This window comes from Onychostoma macrolepis, chromosome 15 (assembly GCF_012432095.1).
Source record: "Onychostoma macrolepis isolate SWU-2019 chromosome 15, ASM1243209v1, whole genome shotgun sequence".
NCBI classification, from domain to species: domain Eukaryota; kingdom Metazoa; phylum Chordata; class Actinopteri; order Cypriniformes; family Cyprinidae; genus Onychostoma; species Onychostoma macrolepis.
The window spans coordinates 23,272,742-23,299,486 of NC_081169.1; the positions used below are offsets into that span (position 1 = coordinate 23,272,742).

At 35.4% G+C, this 26,745-nt stretch overlaps 3 protein-coding genes across 3 annotated transcripts; 2 read left to right on the plus strand and 1 right to left on the minus strand.

The window, feature by feature from the left end:
* The first annotated feature begins 335 nt into the window (after window positions 1-335).
* sesn3 (sestrin 3) lies at window positions 336-15,385 on the plus strand. Its single transcript, XM_058745431.1, has 10 exons — window positions 336-604; window positions 7,795-7,860; window positions 9,739-9,933; window positions 10,017-10,199; window positions 11,107-11,355; window positions 11,653-11,785; window positions 12,165-12,283; window positions 12,386-12,576; window positions 13,264-13,408; window positions 13,604-15,385. Exons 1-10 carry the CDS (start codon window positions 551-553, stop codon window positions 13,688-13,690), a joined length of 1,422 nt encoding a protein of 473 aa, XP_058601414.1. The 5' UTR covers window positions 336-550; the 3' UTR covers window positions 13,691-15,385.
* Window positions 15,386-15,481: 96 nt separating this feature from the next.
* Window positions 15,482-17,402, minus strand: bloc1s3 (biogenesis of lysosomal organelles complex-1, subunit 3). Its single transcript, XM_058745433.1, has 2 exons — window positions 17,328-17,402; window positions 15,482-16,953 (listed from the first exon to the last, which is right to left on the minus strand). Exon 2 carries the CDS (start codon window positions 16,941-16,943, stop codon window positions 16,338-16,340), a length of 606 nt encoding a protein of 201 aa, XP_058601416.1. The 5' UTR covers window positions 16,944-16,953; window positions 17,328-17,402; the 3' UTR covers window positions 15,482-16,337.
* Window positions 17,403-17,800: 398 nt separating this feature from the next.
* On the plus strand, window positions 17,801-26,696 carry slc19a3a (solute carrier family 19 member 3a). The gene is made up of 7 exons (XM_058744365.1): window positions 17,801-17,953; window positions 18,043-18,209; window positions 19,893-20,517; window positions 21,287-21,499; window positions 22,978-23,170; window positions 26,060-26,201; window positions 26,318-26,696. The coding sequence occupies exons 2-7, from the start codon at window positions 18,063-18,065 to the stop codon at window positions 26,483-26,485; spliced, it is 1,488 nt and encodes a 495-aa protein (XP_058600348.1). The 5' UTR covers window positions 17,801-17,953; window positions 18,043-18,062; the 3' UTR covers window positions 26,486-26,696.
* Window positions 26,697-26,745: the final 49 nt, after the last annotated feature.

Below are 26,745 nucleotides of genomic sequence, written 5' to 3' on the forward strand. Positions count from 1 at the left end.
ATGGTAATCAATACGCCAAAACAAAAAACAAAAACAGAAAAAAAACACGGTTACTACACTTTTATAACTAGAATAAAACCATAGTTAATTTTCCTAAGGGAGGTTTGTACTTCAAATATTTTATATAAAATAATATTTTGTAATGTTTTTTTTTTTTTTTTTTTTTTAAATATAGTAGAAAATAGTAATATGATTAATTATTGGTAATGTGAATATTAATTATTCTCGATATTGTTAACAATATTTTTCTCATCTCATAGGGTTACCCCTAAAGCTAAACGAAGTCATCAGTTGAGTGATTCACGAATCGGTTCACAAGAGCGATTCATTCTGGAGTCGTATAGAAAGAGGCCGGCTGAGGGGGCGTGTAGCGCACATTCATGCTGAAGTTGGACACTTGGAGAGGTTTGCGCACTGCGAAGAGAGACACGAAGGGATACAGAGGAGTCTCCAGTCCTCCTTCCAGTCTTGATCGTCCTTAAAGGAGCTGGCAGCGGACATGCCCAGACCAGTACACCGTCACTGAGACCGGGATTCAGCTCTTGCCAGAATGAACGGAACCGCAGGCATCTGCAACCACTGCCGGAACATGATCAGAGAAAAGGTAACGTGTGTTTATGCATCCAGACTGTGTTCCTTAAATATGCATTTGATCTTGATGCTGATCTTTGTGCGTTTGGTTTGTAATGTAGGCAATTGAATGGGTTGTGCATAAGTGTCAGACATTTATTTATCTCTAGCGAACTAGAGAGGTTTATTTAGTCACATATATTACTTTATTTTTCAAACTAATGCATATTTGTGTTACCTTTAAAAAAAACTGATAGATATTTGGATTAATACTTAAACCCTGACTTCATAGCCTATATATATCATACATAAATGTTTTCCAGCAAGTGTATACATATTTTAAAAAATGTTTTTTTTGTTTTGTTTTTTTTTTTGCAAAAAGAGCTAAGCATATGTAGGTTATGTAGGGCTTATGCGTGTGCATATGTATGTGAAGAATATCTATCATCTATCTATCTATCTATCTATCTATCTATCTATCTTATCTATCTATCTATCTATCTATCTGTCTATATATATATCACACACAGATACACACATATCTATTTATTGTCTTTTGTGACATAATGACAGGTTTAATAGTTTAATGGCAAACATTTCATCACACTTTGATTGTAACAGAGGCTGAGTAACTTAGTGACCTACTCATCTCATCTGAAATCCTGCTATCATACCTCTCTCTTTTCTTTGGCTGGAAGATGTTATTTTTAGCTGTCATTAATCATGTTGAACACATGTGACCTACTTCTGCTCTGCACATCTTCCTTTCACATACACCCTGCCAAAAGTTGTTGTAAATCAAACTGGACTTTAATACTGAAACACGAGCTGGCATTTATCAGATCGAACTGTTGGCTGAAGGCTTGCGAGCTCTTTGTTTGATCTTCATGTCTATAACAGCAGCCAGGAGCAAATACAGCGCGTTATCCTGTGGCTGTATGTAAACCTGCATTTGAGTTCCTGACACAGTATGTGTGTGTTTGGATAAAGCATGTTAAATGAGAATGGTTTGGGGGATTTGTGGTCAGTTTGTCATGTCAGGTTCTTTATTACTCGCTCAATGGTTGTGATAACTGTCATCAGCTTGTAGCTAGTCTCTCCCTAGTTGGCATCATCCAGTTTAAATTCTTCTCTGTCCTGCCTTGACCTGCAGAAAAAGTGATGCTATTCATAATTAGAGTCAAATTATTTCCAATTAGAACACAAAGAACATTTTATTTGCTAGTTTTATGCCACTCACGCATTGGCGCATTAAAGGAATATTTCACCTAAAAATGAAACATATTATTGTTTCACTTACTGTTGACGCGGTGAGCAGCCATTTTGGATGTTAAAGTCAGGGTTGTTGTGGTTGCTCGAAGTTTCTGAATCAGAACTCCGACTGGGAACTCGGAATTTCTGAATTTCATGTAGGCCTATAAATGGAATACACTATTATCTGCCCAGAAGAAACTCTGTATGGTGTCTAGATTAAACTCCAAGGTGCATCCCCATCGCATACTTATGCACTAGTCTATGCCTTGTTGTAGTATAAATAGTGTGAGTAGAGTGTTCACACTGAAAATTCCAAAAATAAAAAGTACACTTAAGCGCTGCTGCTGCTGAATTGCTGCTGCTGTTGGTTATTGCTGTTGTTGTAGATTATCGATGCTGCTGCTGCAAAGCAAGAACAGGAACTTGCTACTGTGAGTATTTAAGACATACTGCTGCTGCACAAATAGCATATATAATAACCTGTAATAGATTCTTTGTAGGTGGAACTGGGGAGGTGGAGGGTTTCAGAGCATTTAATTGTAAAGCAGGAAGCTCATTGGCTGCATATATCCAACATGAACCAATCAGCTTGTGCCAAGTAGTTTAACACAGCCAGCACCATGTCGAGTTTCATGGCAGAGCTTGGCATTTACACTTTTCTGGGATGTAAACCCATGGCATACTTATAGTCACTGAAAAATAAACTAAAGTAAGAGAATGTATTTTGACATAAAAATCTATAAGCGACTCAATACTCACATAGAGCAAAAATATTCTCTTATCACCCAGTCCATACCACCTGTGTTGGTTCATTTTTATTCCTGTTTGCTGTCACACGCTTCAGTGAAAAAGCAACAATGGCTCTACTGTGGAATTTGACGAAGACGCAACCAGTTTTGTATTTACAACACTTTCTTGCTTGAAAGAGAGACTGATAGAAGCCCCATGTAAATTGTGCTGCTGAGTTTTGCTGATTCAGCAGCTGACACACTTCCTGTTCCTCCAGCTGCCCTGTGCACTGGCGTGACATAATTGACCAATGAATCGCACTGCCCCATTACCACATAGTAACCTGTCAGGAACAGCATCAGTGCCTGTACACTGTGTAGTCGTGTTTGAGCAGAGATCTGTGGGTAGGTTTTGCCATGAGAACTACAAATATTCCAAACCACTAATTGAGTGAGGACGCAAGTGCCGGCCGGGCACATTTGCTTCGGTGCCACCAGGCACCTGATCAAGCAAAACTAAAACCTGTGCATTCTGCCAGTGTTGCATAATCTTTTATGAGTTTAATGGCATCATTCAAGGGCCACAGACTTTGACGTAATCAAGTGATCACCAGGGGGAGGATCCTCATGAGATGAACAGTAATGCTGTTGTGTAAGAAAATGTAAAAAAAAAACCTGAAGAAATGACTTTAAATGTCCTAAAAATGCATGTTTGTTTTTATTTACAATATTTTTTATTGATTTAGTTGATTTCATGCAAATCATAAAAATCCCCCCCTCCCCCAAAAAACTTTGACAAACCCATCCCACACCATTTGTGCTATACAGTCATGAATGAAATAATGATATGAAATAATGCAGCGTATTCAGGACAGTGTTACTTATTTTAGTATTATTTATATATTATTCTAGTATGTTTTATATTTTGTATTAGCCTATTTTTATATTTTTAGTTTTCATTTCAGTTTGAATTACACTTTAGTAATTTCTAATTTATATGATTTATACAGTATTTATTACAGTTTATGTTTTAGTAATTTTAGTACTTAAACTTGTTTTATTTCAGTTTGTTGCCAAGGCAACATTTTCAAAAAAGTATGTTATTTAAATTGTTTAATTGGTTTATTGTAAAACACATTTTGAGTGCCCTGCTCTGAAAATATCAACGTCAAGACCTGTCTTTCACTATATAAATCATCCTAAATTTAATTGATCCTCATCCTTGAAGAACTCAAAAGAGTAATCCCCAGTAAACCGCTCCATAATAACCCTTCATTCTCTCATTACATCTCATTAAAAAACTTCACTGGAGATCAAACCTAATCCTAATCCTTACTGAGACACTGAATATTTGTTAACATATCTGGATGGAGACTCATTAGTGGCCCAGTGTGCCAGAATGTTATATCACAACTCTCTCTCTCTGACCCTTCCTCTTTCATATTTTATCCATGTAGTCATTTTCAGTCTTTTCTGTCTCTCTTTCTTCAAACTCAGTACAAGTAGGCCTGGCTAAACAGACTCATTTGTTTAAACTGAGCACAAAGTGGACTTATGTAAGTACTGAATAAGTATACATGTGTGCTTTTGTTCTACACCTACCTTTGCTGTCATGGAGACAAATATTTCTGCACTTTCCCCCAGAACATAAGACACGATCAATCCCCAACAGACCAACTTTTTCACCCTCTTCGTTTCTTTAAAATGCACTTACACTTCTCGTCTCTTTGGCTGAAGGCATAGTGCCAGGTCCTGGAGGAGAAGGAAGGAAGCACATAGGATTCCTGGACAGACATTTCGAATCAAAAGCTTGACTGGGCAAAAGCAGAGTGCTGGAACAATAGCATCCTTTAATACATAAAACCAGACGTGTCTAAAGGCGAGAGTACTGTTCAGACACCTCTGCTGTAATCCAGAGTCCATTTGAGTGTTGAGAACAGATTTAAGAAGATCAAGGAGTGGCTGTTCAAGGATTAAAACCACAACCTTAACTTTTATGAAATTACCTGTACATACAGTACAAGCATCAAAACCACCCATATAAAAATTAACAGTGATAAACAAATGAACATTTTATTTGTGTGGTAACCGTAGATTTGCTGTAGTAGGTTTTTTGTAAGTATGAAACAAGTAGTTAAAACCATGAAATATATAGTTATAATACTATGCTTATTGTAGTATTTGCATGGCAAACGTTTTTAATTAACAATAAAACTTTAACGCGATAAAAATGAGCACATCTGAGAAATAAAGAATTTCTCAGAATTGTGAGATATAAACTCAGATTGATTAAAATTGAATAAAGTTCAATTCTGAGGAAAATTCTTTTTTTTTCTCAGAATTGTGAGTTTACATCTCTCTTCTTAGAAAAGAAGTCCGAATTGTGAAATATAAACTCAGAATTGTGAGAAAAAAGTCAGAATTTCAAGAAAAAAATAAAATTGCAAGAAAAAAGGCAGAATTGCAAGTTATAAAAAGACAATTCTGAGAAAATAAGTCAGTATTGTGAAATATATACTCGGAATTATGAGGAAAAAAGTCAAAATTGCAAGAAAAAAAGGGTTGAATTGAGAGTTTATATCGCGCAATTCAGAGGAAAAAAGTCAGAATTGTGAGATAAAAAATCGTAATTATCTTTTTATTTTTTATTCAGTGGTGGAAATGGGCTTCCATACAGATCTCAAATAAATGTACAATCTGAAATTGCTTGTAAATTTCACATACAGTTACAAAGATAACATACTCTAATAATCTTTGAAAATTATTATTTTTCGGTATTATTCAGTATTTTTTAGTGCTGTCATACGATTAATCGCGATTAATTGATATGATAAATAAAAGTTTTTGTTTACAGAATATATGTTTGTGCACTATGTATATTTATTATGTATATATAAATACACACCCATGCATGTATATATTTTGAAAATATTAACATGTATTTACATGTATATATTTATATTCATATAATTTATATTATATATAAATATATTTAATATGTAAACATAACCTATTTTCTTAAATATATACATGCATGTGTTTGTATTTATATATACATAATAAATATACACAGTACTCACACATTTATTCTGTAAACAAAAACTTTTATTTTGGATGCGATTAATCGCGATTAATCGTTTGACAGCACTAGTTTTTTGGTTTATTTATGTGTATGGATTAACATTTATTCATATTCATAGACTACATTTTTAAAAGTTTCTTGTCATTTTTATTCATTGTTATTGAAACGAGCATCTTTAAATCTGGACACTGTCCCAGAGTAGGCTATTTGAGGAAGACGCTGCTTCTATCCCTGGACACTCATGCTGCTGTCATGACAACAGAATTGTTACCATGGTTCCGCAGAATGACAGTCTCAAGCATTATCAGTGCTGATAGTATGCCACGTTTTGATTGGCCGGGAGCGGTGATGCGCTTTCAAGGTGCAGGTCACAGTGGTCACAGTGCCGTGCCAATGTTTCCGTGTGTGTCAAACAAGTCTGGACGGCAAATCATTGCTGCCTCATTGCAAATACACACAGACTTTACACACGTTAAGCATAAAGAACAAACTAAACCGATTCAATTAGTCAAACATATCCTGTGGTTCTCCCTCTGTCTGATCCATATCTCTTCTCTCTTGCTTTTTGTTTGACTTTGATTATGTAACAAGGCATCTTGTGATGAATAGTACTTTAGAAAAATACACTCATATGAGAAGTTGAAGACTTGTATAATCGATATGCTTTGTAAAAACCCACTGTCATTCACAAATTGGGGTCAGTAAGATTTTGAGAAATTAATTTTATCCTGCAAGGATGAATTAAATTGATCAAAAGTGACAGTTAAGACTTTTATAATGTTACAAAAGATTTATATTCCAATAAATTGTTCTTCTGAACAATCTATCACAGTTTCTACAAAAATATTAAGCAACACAAATGTTTTCAACATTGATGATAATGCAAAATGTTTATCCTTAAATTAAAGTTATCTGAGTATCTAATATTTATTCTAATTTAATTAACGAAAACTACTTTTACTATTTTTCATTAGTTAGTATTAGTTAACAGTAACAACACAGCTGTACACACACAGTTGAGTTGGTTAATACTGGAGACCTCTCTTTCTGTATTGTTTTTCTCCTCTGACCTCCCTCTGTTTGCTGCTTGTCCTCTTTATTTGTGCAGTCTATTTGCTCTCTTTATTTTATAGGTAAAGTCTTGTTCTCTTTCAATAGAGCAGTGGATGTAAGAAACCAACAAGCCCGAAACAAAACTGTCCTTGTCTTTGTGTTACTCAATCTTTCCTTCCACGATTTTTGTATCCTTAGAAAAACAACTTGACTGTGTGAATAAAAATAAATACATAAAAAAATCACATGTTTGGGAGCTTGTGCACCAGATTTAACTGTGCAGACCCTTATTAGTTCTAGGTTAGTGTTTTATAAACAGCACGGGTTTTCAGTGAGGCTACAGAGTGAAGGCAAAACATCTCTGACCGCAAATACAACACCGTTTGTGTATTTGTGGTGGTTGGTGGTGGGTGGTGGGATATCCTGAACAAACCCAAATCCTGAAGAGAAGGAAGGAAGGATAGATAAAGTGAAAGGGAGGGTGAGAATGACAGGGAGAGAGATTTGGTGTGTCCAGGCCTCGGATCACTGATCTGAAAAAACCCTTACACCCTTGCCATAATAGTTAGTGCAAATACACACACACACACACGGATAAAACACAAACACAGTTTTCGTGGAACTTCTTTGCTGTAACAGGAACAACAAACACTGGGAGGGACTTTTAAAATAAACCTCAGCAGGTAGACACCAAATCGACCTGAAAATCAACGTTGTGCTCTTTAAAATATATACATTAAACACACTATGATACTTTTATTGAAATATCTTCTGAATTTCCTTCACTTTATGTTTGTTAAAATTTTTTTTGAGGCATTAGTGTCTGTAAAATAATGTCTGCTTTCAAACAGGTTTCTCCTGCCTGCCATTAGTTGAATAAACAAAGTACCCCGCCCCCAAACTCACACCCATTGGTTGAGCCACTGTTGCTGGGCGGAATCAAGCCACAGATGGCTTACTTGTATTTGTCCCTGCATATTAACCTGAAACTGGAGAAAGTATTATAACATAAAAAACACACACACATCAGTAAATGAATGTTTTATTTGATTGTATTGTCAGGATATTTTCTTCATATTCTTCACAAATGTTCTTCTTGTTCCTCAGGAAAAAGGAATGAAGATGTCAAGACGCATATCAACAGGACCAAGCTCATTTATTCCAGAAAATGAGGTAATACTTAACTTTAAAAATAAGATTTTTGTTTTTTCCCCAGAGATTGTACAGTTGTTACTCCATAATTATTTTGGACATTTACCATGGTATTATCATCATATTTTTTTTGGAAATGTATTACCGTTCAAACATCTTTTGAGATTTTTTAACATATTTGAAAGAATTCTCTTATGTTCACCAAGGCTGAATTTTTTTAAATCAAAAATACAGTAAAACAATAATATTGTGAAATAGTATTACAAATAAAAAATGATTTCTATTTTAATATATTTTAAAGGGGTCATAGAATGCTACACGCACTTTTACAAGTTGTTTGAACTGAAATGTGTGTTGGCAGTGTGTGTACACAACCACCCTATAATGATAAAAATCCACCCAGTGTTTTTTTTTTTTTTAATCTACTAAAATCTTTACCTCTTTCTCAAATTGAGCCGATCTGTGTGTAACGTCACATGGACGAAGGCTGCGCCCACGATAGTTTGATTGACAGTAGCGTCTTACCTCAGACCCGCCCTGAGTGAGCTGTCATCAGTCATTACACCGCCGGAGCAGATGTAGACAAGAGTCACTCCTAAGCGATTGAGGTGTTTTGTTGTTGGATGTAATAATGAACATAGCAGTAGTCATTTACTCCCGACATCTGAGCCGCTGAAGAGGATTAGGTTTTGTTCTGAAGGGAATGCGCCCTCGATCTACCTAAAAGCGTCTATGTTTGCGCGAATCATTCGTGATCCAGCTTCACCTCCAGAAGAAGTGAGTACAAGGTTCTTTAAATGAATCTTTGCAAATCGCCTTTCCTAATAATGTGCTAATTAGCAAGTTGATGAATGCGGCTAAAGTAAACAGTCCCTCAGAGAGCGGCTCGGAAGAGTCAGCAGAGCTCATTAACATTTAAAGGAGAATGACACAATACGGCTTCCTCTGACAAGAGCTGTTTTTGACGGGGTGAAAAAGGTGTTTTTTACACTACCAATGAAAAATTTTTACGGACTTTTCATTAAGACCCTAAAGAATAATATCAACTTGTGAAAAATGGACATTATATGACCCCTTTAAAATGTTATTTATTCCTGTGATGGCAAAGCTAAATTTTCAGCATTATTACTCCAGTCTTCAGTGTCACTTGATCCTTCAGAAACCATAATAATATGCTGATTTGCTGCTCACGAAAAATTGTATTCTTATCAGTGTTGAAAACAGTGCTGCTTAATATTTTTTTGTGAAAACTGTTATACCTGGACATTTTGTTCATCAGGATTCTTTGATAAATTAAATGTTCAAAAGGTCAGCATTTATTTGAAATAAAAATAGCTGACAATTTACTTAGTTTTAGCTGAATAAAAGTACTAATTTCCCAAACTTTTGATGGGTAATGTATCTAGGAGTGCCATGTAAATACCATGGTGTATTACTATAGTATTCTTTCAATACCATAGTGTATGTCAAAGTACCACTTTTTTTTTTTTGTAATTGAAATTTCTCTCTTTTTTTCTCACACATTCATTGAACCCAGCTCAGAAACTGTTATCGTTCTTTCTCGGGTCAGTTGGTGTTCATTTCATTTTTGTTTTGAGTTCATCTGGTTCAGGAGATGATTTTCATTGAATCCGAGTTAAGCGTGCCGGGAGATCTAAGAAAGTGTGTTTAGATTGTAAATTGAATTATAGCATCTGTCCTGACTTTGCTGAATTAAGATGAACTTGAACTAAAGTTCAAATCTTTCTTGGCTCTAATTCACAGCATCGCATGTTAGTGCCTTATCACATTACAAAATATGACAGACCACATTTTATTTATATTACCATCTGACCATAGTACTTTTGTGTATGGAAAATACAGTCTGTTCATGTCTTGATGTCTTATTCTCAATCCCAGATCATAGGAGCCCTGCCTCTGAATGACTCCGCAGTGATGTTCTTAGACGAAGAGTTCAGCGGTCGTATGGACAACCTGACACAGGTGATGGGGCTCCATCCGCATTATCTGCAAGCCTTCCTGCGCTGCCACTATTATCTCTTGAGGATGGACGGCCCCCTACCACTCCACTATAGGCATTATATTGCTATAATGGTACAAACGCACACAGAAACATTTTCAAGGGAGACTTTATTCAACTTGAATAGTTTTAAGAGTGATTTTTTTGTCTCTTTCAGGCTGCAGCGCGGCATCAGTGTTCCACGCTGGTCTGTCAGCATGTCCAAGAGTTTGAGCAGATTGGCGTGTGTCTTGATTGGTTGAGAGGTTTGGAGTTCTGCCCACAACGACTTCGCAACCTCAACGAGATTAACAAGATCCTCGCGCACAGACCTTGGCTTATTACCAAGCAACACATACAGGTAACACACTAGATTTCTTGTTTACAGCTCAATATACACTAGGGCTGTCAAATCGTGCAGACTGTGATTTAATTATAAAAATATGTGCGTTAACTTAATGGCACTGCTCACAAATTATTATTTTATAGTCATATTATATTATATAACTGGGCAAAAACAGCAGGAATGTGCCCTATGAAAACTCAGTGTAGAGACATTTTTACAAATATTTATAAAACTATTTTTTAAAATTGAGTCAGTTCTTGTAAAGCATAAACCCAAGTGTGAACCCATTCTAGATTGATTAACTCTTTCCAAACATAGCTATTCAAGTCATCTGGTAAACATTTTTTTATTTTTATATATATTGCAAAAAAATACCTCAAAGTCATTTTTATTCCAATATCATGCAGCCCTAGTATACACAGAATTGTTGTAGCTTTATGCAAGCATTATGCAACAAAGTATTTCAAACAGTAATCACCATGTGTTTAATTCAAAGTGTGCAAAGAGTATAATCATGTAAATAGAACCAGTGCATTTTCAATTCAGTTTTGTGTTAAAACATTTTAATTCTTAGTCAAATCAAACACTGAGTTAAATAATATGTTACTTCCTGTGCATTCCACACTCACCTTGAAAATCAAGTCAATGCACTTGCATTGTTGGATACAACATTCCATGTAGCAAACTATGTTTTATATACTGCACACTATGTTTTGGGAAGTACGTGTTGAAAAATGCATACTGCAGATTTATTGTAGAAATAGTAGCGTACTATGGTAGCCATCTAGCGTTATATAACCCTATGTAGGTGAACACATATACAGTATCTTAAACTGGAGTCTTCATCAATGTATTGTTCATTATAATTGTTTAAATCCTTTCTACATCAGATATTAATGATCTTACACTCTCTGTTTCTCAGGCTCTGGTGAAGACAGGAGAACACAGCTGGTCTCTAGCAGAGCTGGTTCATGCTGTCGTACTGTTGGCACATTTCCATGCCTTGGCTAGTTTTGTGTTTGGTAGCGGTGTCAACCCTGACCCTGAGGTCACAGAGGTCAACGGGGTCACGCATGACCTTTGCCCTCCAGCAATGGCAGGTTTATGCACCTGCCACCTAACAAACGGCAACCAAGCCAACGGGAACCCCCTGTATAACCCTGACACTGGGGTAGGAAAACATTACAATGTGTCCATGTGTTGTTTTTGTATTTTTATATCAGGAAAACATGTTCAGATCGCATTTCACCACCAAGTCAAAAAATAAATAAATTGCAGACAATTACCACTAAAATTTTCCTCTAAATTCCCTTTTTAGAAAAAAAAATCTATTATATTATTACTATATATATATATATATATATATATATATTATTATTATTATTACTATATTATATTATTATTACTATATATACTTATATATAGAAATAGCATATAATTATTTTAATTCCAGTTTTGTGTATTTTAGAGTGAGCTGGAAGCTCTGATGGAGAGAATGAAGCGATTGTTGGAGGAGAGAGAAGATGATGATGCCTCAGAGGAGGAGATGTTCACTCGCTTTGAGAAAGAAAAGAAAGAGAGTCTTCTAGTGGTGTCTGCAGGTATTACAACACAGATTCTTCCTACCCGACTGCTCTTTTTCAGTTCATAGTACATCTTTTCTTTCACAATAACATTACATGCTAAAACTTCTAAATATATTTCAATTAAAACAGTACTAGACTGTTTCTCTTTCCTTTTGTTTTCTTCTGTCTCTCGTCCAATTTTTTTTTCTTCAGTTTTTCCAAACCAAAATAAAAATTCTGCCATCGTGTACTCAGCCACATGTTGTTCTAAATCTGTATAACTTTGGTCATAAATCACATCAAACTAAGCATGACCAGTCGACGTGCTATATTTGAACCATTCCTTGAAAACAAAAAAGGATCTAGCAATCTTAAGTTTTCAGTGCATGTATTAAAATGCGATTTTCATATGCAGGGTTTGATGAGGAAGTGGTGCCACCTTCTCCCGTGGCTCGATTTGTAGACGACCCGTCATTTGGATACCAAGACTTTGCACGACACGGAGAAGACAACCCACCCACTTTTAAAGCACAAGTACGAGAAACACCCTCAAATATACACATTACAGCATCATTATTCTTTTTTATACTCTGTTTATGATGAATGATTGATCATTCTGTCTTGTTCACTCTGTAGGACTACACATGGGAGGATCATGGTTTCTCTCTGGTGAACAGGTTGTACTCTGACATCGGTCACTTATTGGATGATAAGTTCAGAACGGCATGTGATCTTACCTATTACAACATGGCCAGTCACGAGGGGGTGGACACCAGCATGCTGCGCAGGGCTCTCTTCAACTACGTCCACTGTATGTATGGAATAAGGTATGTCTACGAGCACAGACGACACTCATGAAACTCTACTAATGAAAAATAATTTGCAGTCTAACATCACGAGTCAAATAAAAACAAAAAAGTGATTGGAATGGAATATATTGTCTGCAATATACAGTGTTACACAGTGTGCTCTAGTGTTATTTTAGTATTATTTATATACTTTTTATATACTATCATTCATCATTAACTGATATACTATCAGTTATCTTGTATTTTCATCATTTTAATTTAGTTATTTCCTTTTGTTATTTTTATTAGCTTTCGAGGTTTTCATTTCTATTTAGATGATTTTATTTCAGTTTTTGTTACTTTACATGCATACTTTGCAAAAGCAGCATTTCTAATTCTAGTTTTAGATGTATTTATTTATTTCAATATTTTTATATTATATTTTAGAATTTTATTTTCTATATTTCAATGAACAGAAACCATTTTTAACAGTTTTAACAATAACATCAATGGCGTGCTCTGTTGTATATTGAAAATTTTGTCAAATGTCATCTGGGTCTTCCATGCATACAATTATACACTGCAGAAATAGTAGTATGTGATTGTAGTACACAGTATGTACACCCATAGCGCTCCCTAGTGTACTAGCACAGGACAACCAGAAGTACTGAAATCCAGTCTTTCCTGCCTTGTATTGAAAGATGAACATTCACACTGTGTCTGCAGGTATGATGATTATGACTACGGTGAGGTGAATCAGTTGTTGGAGTGCAGTCTGAAGGTTTACATTAAAACAGTGACGTGTTATCCAGAGAGAACCACGCGCCGCATGTACGAGAGCTACTGGCACCAGTTCAGACACTCCGAGAAGGTGAGTCACAATATCATGTCTCAAATATATATTTTTATCTAATTTAATCAATTCGTAAAATTCATTTATTATTCATTTATTATTTACAGTTAATAGTACTTTTTTAAATTCCGTAAAGAGCCACTGAATCCCCAAACAACATTGTTTTCCTCTAAATATACTGATATTCTTTTTCTCTTTCTTTCCTTTATCCAGGTTCATGTGAATTTGCTTCTAATGGAGGCTCGAATGCAGGCAGAGCTGCTCTATGCTTTGAGAGCCATCACTCATTATATGACCTGACCAATCAGACTTCGCCAGTTATATGACCTGACCAATCAGACTACATCTTTTATGTCACCTGACCAATCAAGCCTCACCCACAATATATGGACATCATTATTATACCTAAATTCAACTACAACATTTTTTTTTAATCATGAGACATGTTATTAGCAATTACTTTTGCATATTGAATTCTTATAATTGTGTCCAAAATTGTGTATACTTTTTCTTGGACTGTTCTGATTGCTAACTAAATGAAGGACACTGAATACAGAGTATAATCCCAAATATCAAAATGGGATCTAATGGCATGTTCAAATAATTGTGGGTGGGCAGTTATGACTTAATCTTTCATGGTCAGATAAATCCCAACATTAAAACAGACTCGAATCCTTGGACTTGGCCTGATCAATCAGACGACATCATGACTTGACAAATCACGTTAACGTGCAATATTTTTTTCTCACTGAAATCTCACTTATACTGTAAGCTGAAATACTGGAGGACTGTGTTCACATTTTGAAACAGGAAGTTGCCTTTTTTTTTTTTCTTTTCTTTTTTGCACATCTGAAAAGAACTGTATTTTGGAACAGAATGCCGTTTTCCTTTTGTAATATCGGTAACAGAATGTGAGACTCCTGTATGGAGTACACTTAATACTTTTTAGTTAATACTCCTGTATTTTTTTTTTTTAATTCCTGTGCCTTTTTTCTTTCACGTATCTTGTTTATTTCATATTGAATGTATTGTTTCGATTTTTTTGCAGTTTGTTTCTAGGCTTTTTCAGATCAATTTGATTTGGTTTAGTTGTTTACCTGGAAGCTTTTGTAGCATTATTACTGTACTATCAGACCTTTACTATTTCCTTTGAGCCTCAGTGTTATACTTTAGATAGCAACATTCATTTTTAATATGTACGTTGCTGCAATAGCTCTACTAATCACATCTCATGACTTTATTTCTCTGTGTGTGTGTGTGTGTGTGTGTGTATGTATGAGAGCTTTAAAATGAAGCTGAATGTCTGTCTGCGTAGGATAAAGTATTTGCACATCTGTTGCGCATCTTATTCATTGGTGTGCCTCTGTGAAAGAAACCCATGCACAGGAGCATGAGAGAGTTCATGCGTGTGAGCGATTGCCTGTAGGGAGCGTCTAGAAACTAACTACTTTTGATACTATTGATGTGATCATAACTGTCCATGAAACCATTTCTCAAAGGTTTATTTATATCGCTTTAAGAATCATTGCTCCGTATTTGCACAACTCTAATCGAGGTGCAGCATCAGTGTCCTTTAAAAATAGATTAAGATTGTGTCTGAAATGAAACATATAGTGAAAAGATAAGCTTTATAGAATGAGACAAAGTGTTGCCCCGTTCAGTCTCACGGACAGTGCCTTATTCATGTTTAGAAACGCAGGTTAGATTTCATTTAGTCGTATATACACCAGAGATAGTTTTGTATGTATCAGTGGAGAAAGTAAATCTGTCTTCAAAGTGCCTTTCAAACTTAGTTGCAAATGTTTCAAAGTGTATGCAGCATATTTGTTGGCAAACATTTTTTGAATACTAGACATGTGTGTCTGTTGCATTTCCTACTTGTGTTTATTCCGATCAAGGTGGTGCTTTCATGTTCTCCACTCGTAATAAATTGATACATTTCCAAAATGCCCATCACAGACCTGTACGTTTCAATAAAGTTTCTAAACAAACTTAGTTATGAGTGATGCATTTTGTGCATATTTTATTTTTTATTTTTTTTGGACAATATGCAGCAGGTGGAAAAACGTAATTCATATTTGGCAAGTCATATTTGACCTGCCATGTGACATGCTATATTTAATATAAATATATACATTAATATTATACATTACCATTAATATTATATTACTACATGCAGTTTTTTAACCTTCATTTTTTTAGTATCATTTTAATAGTAATAATAGTCATACTTTAAGGCGATTAAAAATTGTGAACCTTCCTTTGTTTATGTATAAAAATGCTATATATATTTAATATATAATATTAAAATAATTTTTATTACATGAACAACATGAATGTGTAAGTGAACTGCAAAGGATAAAATAAAAGAAAAATTGCAAGAAATGGTGACTAGTTAAGATTCCCAAAAATATATGCTTTCATACATTGATACATATTTCAACCTATATGTAAAAATAAGTTTTATGACCCGTGTTATCTATTTTATTATTTCGATAATATTAATATTATTAAAATAGTAATCATTACATTTATTAACAACAGGACTATGTAAGTGAACTGAAAAAAAGAAGTATGTTTCCTAAAATATACACTTTCTTTTACAGATTAATCTAAATTTCAACATGTATGTTAAAGAGAAAATAAATTAAGAAATTTTGTTTACACATTGGACAAGTTTACTACTTTTTTTAACTTACAGAATTTATTGTATCTGTTTCCTCAGTGCATTCAACAAATCACTCCGAACAAATTTTCATGTTATTAATTGATAATAACTGATAATAATGACCATGTTGGTCAAATGCTATTAATATGTAGCACACAAGAAATTCATAAAAATGTATCCAAGCTGTGGCTAATATTGGACCTTCAGCAGTCCCATATTTAGAAATAATATTTCACAGAATTTGTCATTTTATATACATGCAGCCATCTCATCGTGCTCCTAAGCACTTGATTGGGATTGTTCAGACAGCGGGTTTGGCATGGTGATGTCCGGCAGCAGATGACAGCTGGTAATGATGTCGATCTTCTCAGACACTGACTTTAGGTCCTCTAGTATGAGTCTAATGCTGTGGGATGCGTTGATGATGCCTGTCTGAGAGCTGTTGAGGTGAGCGGTGGCCTGTCTTATGTCCCGTGCTGCGTTCTGATACACCTGTTTGAGGCTTTGATTGATGTCCGTGCACAACCGCGCATTGCTCTCCTGCAGTTTCTGCTGGAGTAACGTGTTAAACCTACCTGAGTCAGGTCTGGACACAGGCGACGATCTGTCCTCCTGTCCGGACGCAGTCGCAGGTGTGTTTCTGATCACGATGAGAGGAGGCAGGTCTTTGCGGAGTATCTGTTGATGGCTTTCTGAGGCTAGTCTGCGAGCTCTCTCCTCCTCGTCCTCGCTGTCGGTCTCGGACGCCTCTCCTGCCACCTTCATCCCTGATGATGATGATGATGAAGCATGGACAGGAGGAGCAGAGGTGATGTACACTTCATCATCTGAGTCCGTCTCAGATGCTTCTCCCTGCACCACGATCTGGAATTTGTTGCTTGCCATGATTGCACACCTGGAAGATACATTTAAAGCAGTTGATTACTTAAGAAGTTTTACAAAAAGTACTTTACCATAGTATAGTGTTGATATCATACAGTAATACCATGGTATTTTAATGTACACCATTAAAATAACTTATACAATTTCATCACATTTATTAAGGTACTTCAAGGAATATCATAGCACTACCTTGGTATATATATCCATAAAAGCTAATTAACAGTTAAGTCACTACGTATTTACGTTTTGTTGTAACATTATCATACTGTTTTGACACTTGTTAGTTAAGTTATGATAATATTGTTTGACGCGTCTATTTTGATACTAATTTTGCACAGTAGCTGCATTAATAAAGCAATAAAAGTCAAATGTGTGCATTTTTCTAACCTGCTGGTGTTTTTATCCACTAACCAAATGTCATAGGATTTGTCACGAGAAACCAGTTTGCAACAGGAAGCGTCAGAAATACGTTGAAATTCAAAATAAAAGGCCGGACGAAGAAAAATACAATACAAAATAAAAGTTCGAAAGTGGGAAAAAAAATAAAAAAAAATAAAATAAAATAAAATAAAATAAAATAAAATAAAATAAAATAAAATAAAATAAAATAAAATAAAATAAAATAAAATAAAATAAAATAAATAAAATAAAATAAAATAAAATAAAATAAAATAAAATAAATAAACCTCCCCTACTCCAAAACCAGAAGAAAATCACAAGAAATATTGCCACAGTAATAAAGATTGAAAACATGACTTATCTTAAACACAAGTTAATTAATGACATGAACAATGCATAGTATTAGAATAATAAATAAGGTCTGATTATCTAGTGAATAATAATATTGCTCAGAATGAAGGTGTGATCAGAATAATCTAAGCAGAACTTTGCTCACTGGTTGCTCATTTACAGCATATACAGACACACCGAGACTCTCGCCCTCAGAATGAGTGGTGATTATCTCAAGACAGGAGCAGTACTTCCATGAAAACAGATCTCACACACCTGCAAAGGTAAACAGTGCATGCCAAAATAGTGCTCTTTTGAAAATAACATAAAGATTATAGCCTGATAAATGTATTGTATTTGCATCCAACTTAAGGAAACCCTGAATCTAAAAAGATGGAGACTCTGAAGCATTGGATGAGAGACTGGAAGTATCCCACTTCTCTGTTATGCATCTATGGGTTCTTCAGCACAGTGAAGCCTTTAGAACCATTTCTCATCCCGTTCCTAACTGGACCAGACAAGAACCTAACCATTGAGCAGGTATGGTGACCTTTCAAGACGTTTAATTATTAACATAATGTTTTTGGATTTCAGAATCTCATTTCAGAAACTCATCATGACTCATCAGGAGCGGATCTACCGGGGTGGCACGGGGTGGCAAGTGCCACCCTAAGAAAAAGCTGTGCCACCCCACCTGCCACCCCAGAATTATCACAGAATAAAATATAAATGTAAGCAGTATTTCATGTGCTACTTTTCAGCCGCGGCGATGACAGCGCACGACGGTTGCACGCGCACGCAGCGCGCCCAGTGTAGTCGGCTTCATTATCAAATGACTCTTATGAACCGGTTCTTTTTGAGTCAAAAATACAAAGCGCAGCCCATTCACTAACGAATTGTTTTTACATTTGTTCGTGAATCAGATACTACTTCTCAGTTTATTCAGAAGTCCTCTGAGAAATCTAATACCGTCCGGATGTGTCTGAGATTCATCCCGTAATTGTTTGGTGATCGATTCTCCGACCGCTCGCTCCACTTTCATCATGGATTTAGAGACCTTTCTGCCATATCGGACGAAACAATAACATGAGCCGATCACAAAAACTAATAGCAGAGTTAGGTAAGAATCTTGTATTGCAGTTTTCTCTTGTTAATTTAATATAAGTGATTTTAGTTGGCCCATTTCCCCAAACCATTAATTCAGTTCTCAAAACAAAGACACATTTCTCAAAAAGTTTAACAATGAGATTAGGCAGCAAAACTGATCACACCAATCAGAATCTCTGCATCCTAACAACTGAGAGAGGAGAGAGCTGAACGAATAATATACATTGGTTTTATACTTACACATTCAGTATAATTACAGTACAGTACCAGTACATGATGGAAATTTCACTATTCTATATGTACAGTAAACTGTAGCACATGTTGTACACCTTCAATTGTGTGACTGTCAAATTTGATTTGTAACCATCTTTTATGTGTACTGCATGTTTGCAGAACTGAGAAATGACTGCCTAGAGAGATATTTTTTTTTTTGGTGCTCTGTCCCTTTAATTCTCTGCAAATTCATTATAGAGAAAGCATAACCTTTTATGGCTTTCAGTTATTGTGATATTGTGAGTTTGTTTGGTAATATGTTTAGTAATTGAACTAATTAATTATAGGCTACATGCAGTTTTTTGAACAATGTAAATTAGGTACTCTGATTTTGGTATAGTTATTACTGAGTTAGATTTGTGCAATTAAAAAGAAGTATTTATACTGCAGTGAAATATGCAGAAATAATATATTTAAAAAAAAAAATCTGTATTTGGCAAGTTACCATGATATATCAAATAGTTAGAGCAGTATATTTAATCTAAAATTATAAAAATTATTTTTAATTATAGTTTGTATATTATTATTTACATATTTATATGGTTACACTTCATTTTAAGATGTCCTTGTTACAGTGTAATTATACATTTAAGTACTGATTAATATTAATTAACTACATGTATTAGTTACTGTATGGTTAGGGCTAGGATTAGGGTTACTTGCATGTAATTATGCATAATTTATTGTTAATATAATAGTAAGCACATGTAACGTGTAACAAGGGTTAGGCTATACATGCAGTTTTTTGCATTAATCAGTTGTTGTGATACAGTGACCAATTTAGATTTGTGCAATAAATCTATTTTGTTGTAGGTGATAAATCACTGTTTTGCCCCCCCCAAGGTAACCAATCAGATATTCCCGGTGTGGACGTACTCGTACCTGGCAGTGCTGGTTCCTGTCTTCCTCCTCACTGATTGGGTACGTTATAAACCTGTGGTGGTCTTCCAGTGTTTAGTCCTGTTCTCCACCACGGCGATGTTGCTGTGGTGTAATGGTGTCCCAGAGATGCAGGCCATGCAGTTTACATATGGAGTGGTGACGTCGTGCGACGTTGCTTACTTCACGTACCTCTACAGCGTGGTGGAGATGAAGCATTACCTGAAAGCCACCTCGTACTGCCGGACCGCCCAGCTGCTGGGCTACACCGTTGGTTCAGTGTTGGGCCAAATCCTAGTCTCTTTTGAACTGATGTCCTATAACTACATTCTAGTGTTTACACTGGTTCTCACTGGTGTTGCTTTGATCAGCTCCATTCTTCTCCCAATGCCCAAGACAAGTATGTTCTTCCACCAAATGAGGAGTGCTAGAGGAGAGACTGACGGTGAAGGGCATGTTGGGACAGAGGAGGATCTTCAGAGCAGTGGCCAAAAAGATGGCGTAGAGTTGGCTGGAGCCAAACGGCAGCAGCAAATACTAGAGGTTTCTGCTGAATGCGATAATACAAGTGCAAAAAGTTCCAAGACAGGTAATGAGTCGAATCTGCCATATTAGTAAAATCACTTGAGTGCTGCAGGAATGAGTCCTAAACCGACTAAAATAAGTGGCATTTTTGCACTTCTGGCTCCATCGTCTCAAAGTCAGTGGCTTTTTTGATTGGGTTTTTGGTTAAATACCTTAAATAAGGTCTGTGGTTAACACAAGATATTTTTAGGTTTTATTTATGCCATAAAATACATAAGCTATGCCCTATTTGTGATTTCAAAAAGGTGGTTTCTAACAAGTTGCGAAATGGGACTACAGAGGTTGTCAGTGGACAAAAAAGAAAAACGCATCTCATTCTGCTTTTACAATATATCCAAGAATTTAAAACATAAAACCCACAAGAAATCCCAAAGTGAACCCATAGCTAAAATGCTAATTGTCTTCCATGTTTAAAGCTGCAATGAAATGGAATTAGTGACAGATCTTTTCTGGTTGTTGACTGGATGGAAGCAGATCTGAATGTGAGCTTGTAGTTGATTATTAGAAAAGCGCAGGGTTTAAGATGTCTAAATGATGGAAGAAGTCTCTCATTTTACTGGAATATGGAGACATTTTGATTAAAAATGGCAAGATCAAGTTGAAAAATAAAAGTGTAAATAGCTCTGTAAATAAAAGATTAAACGCTCTTATGGGAGGCTGATTCCATGAGCGTCATAACTATCAAAATGATCATAAATTAAATTAAATATTAACCAGCTGAATCCAGAAAATTTTAATGTAATGCATCTCGGTTTGGCCTCATGATATCCCAGGTGGCTGCTGTGATGTTTTGCTCCGGTTGTGGAGGGATTTCCTGCAGTGTTTCTCCTCACGTACGCTGCTTATCTGGTCAGCATGGTGGGCACTGGCTACCTGTGGCTACAACCAGACGGTGAACTACGTCCAGTCGCTGTGGGAGCACGTGGAGCCGTCAAGTAACTTCACGGTCTACAATGGAGGAGTGGAGGCCCTCTCAAACCTGTTTGGTGAGTAGACGGGAGTAGACTTATTTATTGTGTACTTAAGTTAAGACTAGAAACTATGCCTGATATAAACTTTAGTCAGGGTAGCACCATATTATATTATTGACAGGAATGGAAATGAGGCTTTGAGGGATAGAAGTACAGTGCGTTTAATGAATTGTAATTTTGTTTAACAATATAGCAATTTTTCAGCTGCAACTTTCCAGAAAAAAAGCTTTCAAGACAAAACTCCATAAAACAGTTTTGACAACTGTGATTTGTGAAAATGATTTTATCTAGGATATACATTGTTTACCATGGTAAGAATAATCAAGTCTATAAGTCTCCCCATCACAGTGTTGTTTTCATCCATGTTAAATTCAGAATGGCATCTAACCTCGCTATAAACTTCGCATCTGAAATTGAACACTTCTCTACTATACAGAATGCGAAAAACTGCCTGTGGCAAAAGAGTAGCTATGTACGTGTGAATGCACAGTATTCGATAAAAAGTAGGTTCAAAGTACTTGAATGACCTACTACTTCCGGTGAGACATTTGATGGACACTTTTCTATCCCATGAGGCCACAATCGAGGATGTGTGATTGGCGACTGGCAGAAAAGTGACACAAATGTCACTGAAGGTCATGTAATCATATCAACACGCCAGATGTAGTACATCAGAATTTCATTCATACTCCCCATATTCATACTATATAGAACATAATTAACAGGTTCAACTGATAGACCAAGAACGACAACTATAAAAATAAATGTTTTAACGTCCACACACCAAGTAGCAATTAACATTCTGTTTATTATAAGCACATGCTGCATGCTTTTGTCATCTGCCGCTATAAAGGGAGATCACCCAAAAATGAAAATTCTGTCATTAATTACTGAAATTAGTTAATCTTCGGAACACAAATTAAGATATTTTTGATGTGTTGTGGTACTGTTGTGAATGCGCGTCATAGACTGACTAGGAAGTGAAGAAACTGTTGAATAAAGTAGTTATTTTTGTTTTCTTTGCGCACAAAAACATTACAGTTGAACCATTGTTATCACATGGATTATTTTAACAATGTCCTTACGACCTATCTGGGCCTTGAACGTGTCAGTTGCATTGCTATCGATGCAGGGTGAGAAAGCGCTCAGATTTCATCAAAATCTTTGTTCTGAAGATGAACAAAGGACTTAAGGGTTTAGAATGACATGAGGGTGTGTAATTAATGACAAAATTTTCATTTTTGGGTGACCTATCCCATTAATGCTCGAGCTCGTTAAAGCAGGATGGATTCTGATTGGCTGTTAATGTTTGTATTGTTCATCAGCTGGGTAAAAAAATGTTGTGATTCCAACCATATCTTTCCTCTGTGCCGTTATCATTGTTATTGTAATGTGGACTGTTCTTTTAAATTCATATCTTTATCGTCCTTGGTGTGAACGGGCCTTTAGACTGTATTTTAATGTGTTTCTTACTGTAAAATACTGCACCACAGGGGCCGCAGCGGCGTATGGTATTGGTTTTTCATCTGCAGACTGGTCTCGCTGGGGAGAGGTGGCTCTGAGTGCGCTCTCGGCCCTGGAGGGCGGCGCTCTCTTCGCAATGGTCTTCAGTGCCAACATCTGGGTCTGCTACTGCGGCTACATCATCTTTAAGAGCCTGTACATGCTGCTCATCACCATTGCCATGTAAGTTCTGTTTAAAATATGTGACTTAACAGAAACGGATATGTTTGTTTATTAATAATTAAGTTAAATGTTATCATGGACTGAATTTTCCAGAATGCAACCTATACCCACTCCAAACTAACAACATAATTGCATCATAAACTTTCAGAAAGGTGTACATTATCTTATCTGACCTCTTGTTGTTTGACAAAATTGACAAACACACAAAAATTCAGCAAATTATATACACACACACCTATGAACTGGTGTGGCTGTAACACAGCAAATAAGTAAAATAAAAGCAATAATTAAACTACAATGCAGTAAAAAGTGGACAGCAAGGAAGGGGTTAAACTCTAAAACATCAAGAGTGCAAAACAGACACATCCACTCACACACACACACACACACACACACACGCACACTCACTCACTCACTCACAGACATACACACACACACACACACATACACAATTATACACATTCTAATGAATTGGTATGGCTATTACCATACAGCCATAATGAGTCAGAAAACTGAAATAAGAGGTTGAAGGTATTCTAATCAGACCCAGAAGGATTAAGCTCTTATAAAACATTTGTAAATTTTTGTTACATTTTTATAGAATTTTAATGTTTTGTGTAACAAAATGCTTTCTCTGTGTTCAGGTTTGACTGTAGTAATAATAATTCAAAAACTGACGCTTTAAATCAACATTTCAACTTAAAAAGTTGTCTTTGAAAATGTCTAAATATATATCCAAACCCACAACTTAATAAAAATAAGTATTTATGTCTAAAAACAATTAGAGAATTTATAGGCCTTTTATATAGGCCTATAAAATATGGGAATCTATGGGCTAAACCATGGAATTGCAGATGTTTTTCTTATTTTACTCCCACCAGATGGCACTAATCTGGCTTAAAAAATGGCATTGTCTCTATTTTAACATGAAATACTGCCATAATTGAAAAGTAATAGAAAATATTTTTAAAAATGTTTCAATGGGAAGAAAATTATCATAATTATTGCATAAATGGGTCAATATCACCATAGAGTGCCTTTCAACCCTCACAATAAAAATTTTGGTTTTAATTTCCCATTCGCTTTATGTCATATCATAAACAGTAGACACTCAAGTACTATAGAAACATATTAGCTGAGCTCCCACGCATTTTTTGTTTAGATAATTATGGGCCATTATTCAAAGCAGAATTCAAAGCATTATTCAAAGACATGTCCACCCTGTCATGAACATATACATTACTGTTAAATACGTTTTCATTGCAAAATTAAGATGCAAATGATATTTTCTGAAAGGTATGATGTCCCTTTTCTAAACAGGGTTATTTGTTTGCTTTCAAATTATAAATACATAAAAGATTTTATGTAAACCATGTGTTTTTAAAGAAACTCATACAATTCAGACATGTATTTTTTCTTATTTGGAGAAAACTGTGATATTTTAATGTAGTTTTTTGTTTGCATGTTATTGCCCCCACACCTAGCTATTGAACACACTGGATTATACAGATATGATTGAATTATTATTTAAAATATTATTGTAAAATATCATCAAGATGACAGGGTGGACCAGCACATGATGGTGTGGACACATAATGCAGAACACACAAATCATGACAAAATATGAAAATGAAACATTTATTCAACTTCTAAAAAAATAATATAATAATAATAATAAATAATATGACTACATCAATCACATTGATAAACCCCCCTCCCCATTCATTTTCATTCAGTCCACCCTCTCATGTTTATGTCCACTCTATCGAGTCTAAGTGGCCGGCAGGGTGGACATTTTGAGCTTCAATTAGCATATTAGCTTACAACAAACTGTGACTAGCTAAATATTTAGTCATTGTTGAAGAGAATTTGGTATATTTAAACTTACATATTTTGAAAATACTGTATTCTAATCACTTCTGACATATTTTATGCCAACAGGGTGGACATGTTAATCTTAGGAAAAGCAAGTAAGCAAACTCAGACAAAGAAAATTTGTCAATTGAAAAGTCACCAACTTATTCACCTCAGCCATTGAAATTCCCACCACTGAAGAGACAAAAAATCTGTTGTCCTGATGTCACTAAAGGGGATGGCCTTTTCTTAAATGGGCGGCTTTCCCAACACGACAGGGTAGACAACCATTCAAGGGGCATGGACAAACTTTTTTTATTAAATAAAAATATAATTTTTATGACCAAATGATCAATACATTCAAATTGAGTTTAACAAAAAATTTACAAAATTTTAATAGAGAATAAAAATTTATTTTATGATTTGACTGTATTCTACTCTGTCAAATTTAATGAGCAGTGCATGGGACATAGCAAAATAACACGCATCCTCTTACATAAAACTAAGAAAAATCTAGAAAATGTATCTAAAGAGCCAAGTAATGCTTTTGTTATGAATATAAAAACTTAGTCTAATATAACACACCCTTTCATAGCCATTTTTATGTTGTTATCATGGCAAATGAGTTATGTACAGGACACCAAAAGGCACCCTACAGTGATATTGACCCAAATATGAATTAGTACCATGAAATTCTCTCAAAATACAAAAAATAAATAAATATTATTAATCAAAAATAATGTTACATTGATTTTACTGGGGGGAAAAAAGTTAAATTTTAGGTGTCCGGTCACTTCTGACTGTGAAGACCACAAGTGTGACTCCCAAATAAGGAGCACCAGAGGTTAAAGAGATTTGCACTAAATGACTTCAGCCAATGACATCTTTTAGAACTGCGCACAAGAAAAATAAATTACAGAATTATAACTTTTCCAGGCCCGGAAATCACAATTTCCTGACATTTAATAAAACACTAATATTATCTCTCCATTTAGTCAATGAATGGACGAGCACATCCATGTCCTTGTTTCATAGGTTCCAGATAGCAGCTGGGTTGAACATGGAGTGTTACGCCCTTGTGTTCGGAGCCAACAACTTCTGTGCGCTGGTCCTCCAGACAATCATCACCTCAGTGGTGGTGGATAGCGGCGGGCTTGGGGTGGATATTGTCACGCAGGTGAGGATACCCGACACCCTCCATATAGGTCAGAATTATTATAGTCATGATCAGCACGACAGATGCTAACTTCCAGAACATGTTTTTAAATTGTTCTTGTGTTACTTGTCTTCCAGTTTACAGTCTACGGGACATATTTTTCTATTATTGCACTCATTTTCTTCTTGAGTGGTTTGTATACCACGATATGCCGAAAACCTGAGATGGAAACACAGAGAGAGAATCCAGAAGAGACATTTAAGGCAGAAGATGATGCACAAATCATCATTGGAACAAAGTTCTGAGCACAAGCAACAGGAAGTACAGGAAGTTTAAGCCATCACACTTGATTTAGGTAAAATTCATTTTAATATATATTGTATATGTTTATTTATATATATATATATATATATACACACACACATTAACTTAATTTCTGTAACATAAGTGGTCTTGAGTCGGAGTCTCATGAGTTCAATGAGGAGTTGACATCCAAAAAGAGTCTTGTAGTTTAAACTCCTTATAACGGAAAAAAACAATGTTTTTACCTCATTCTCAGAAACTC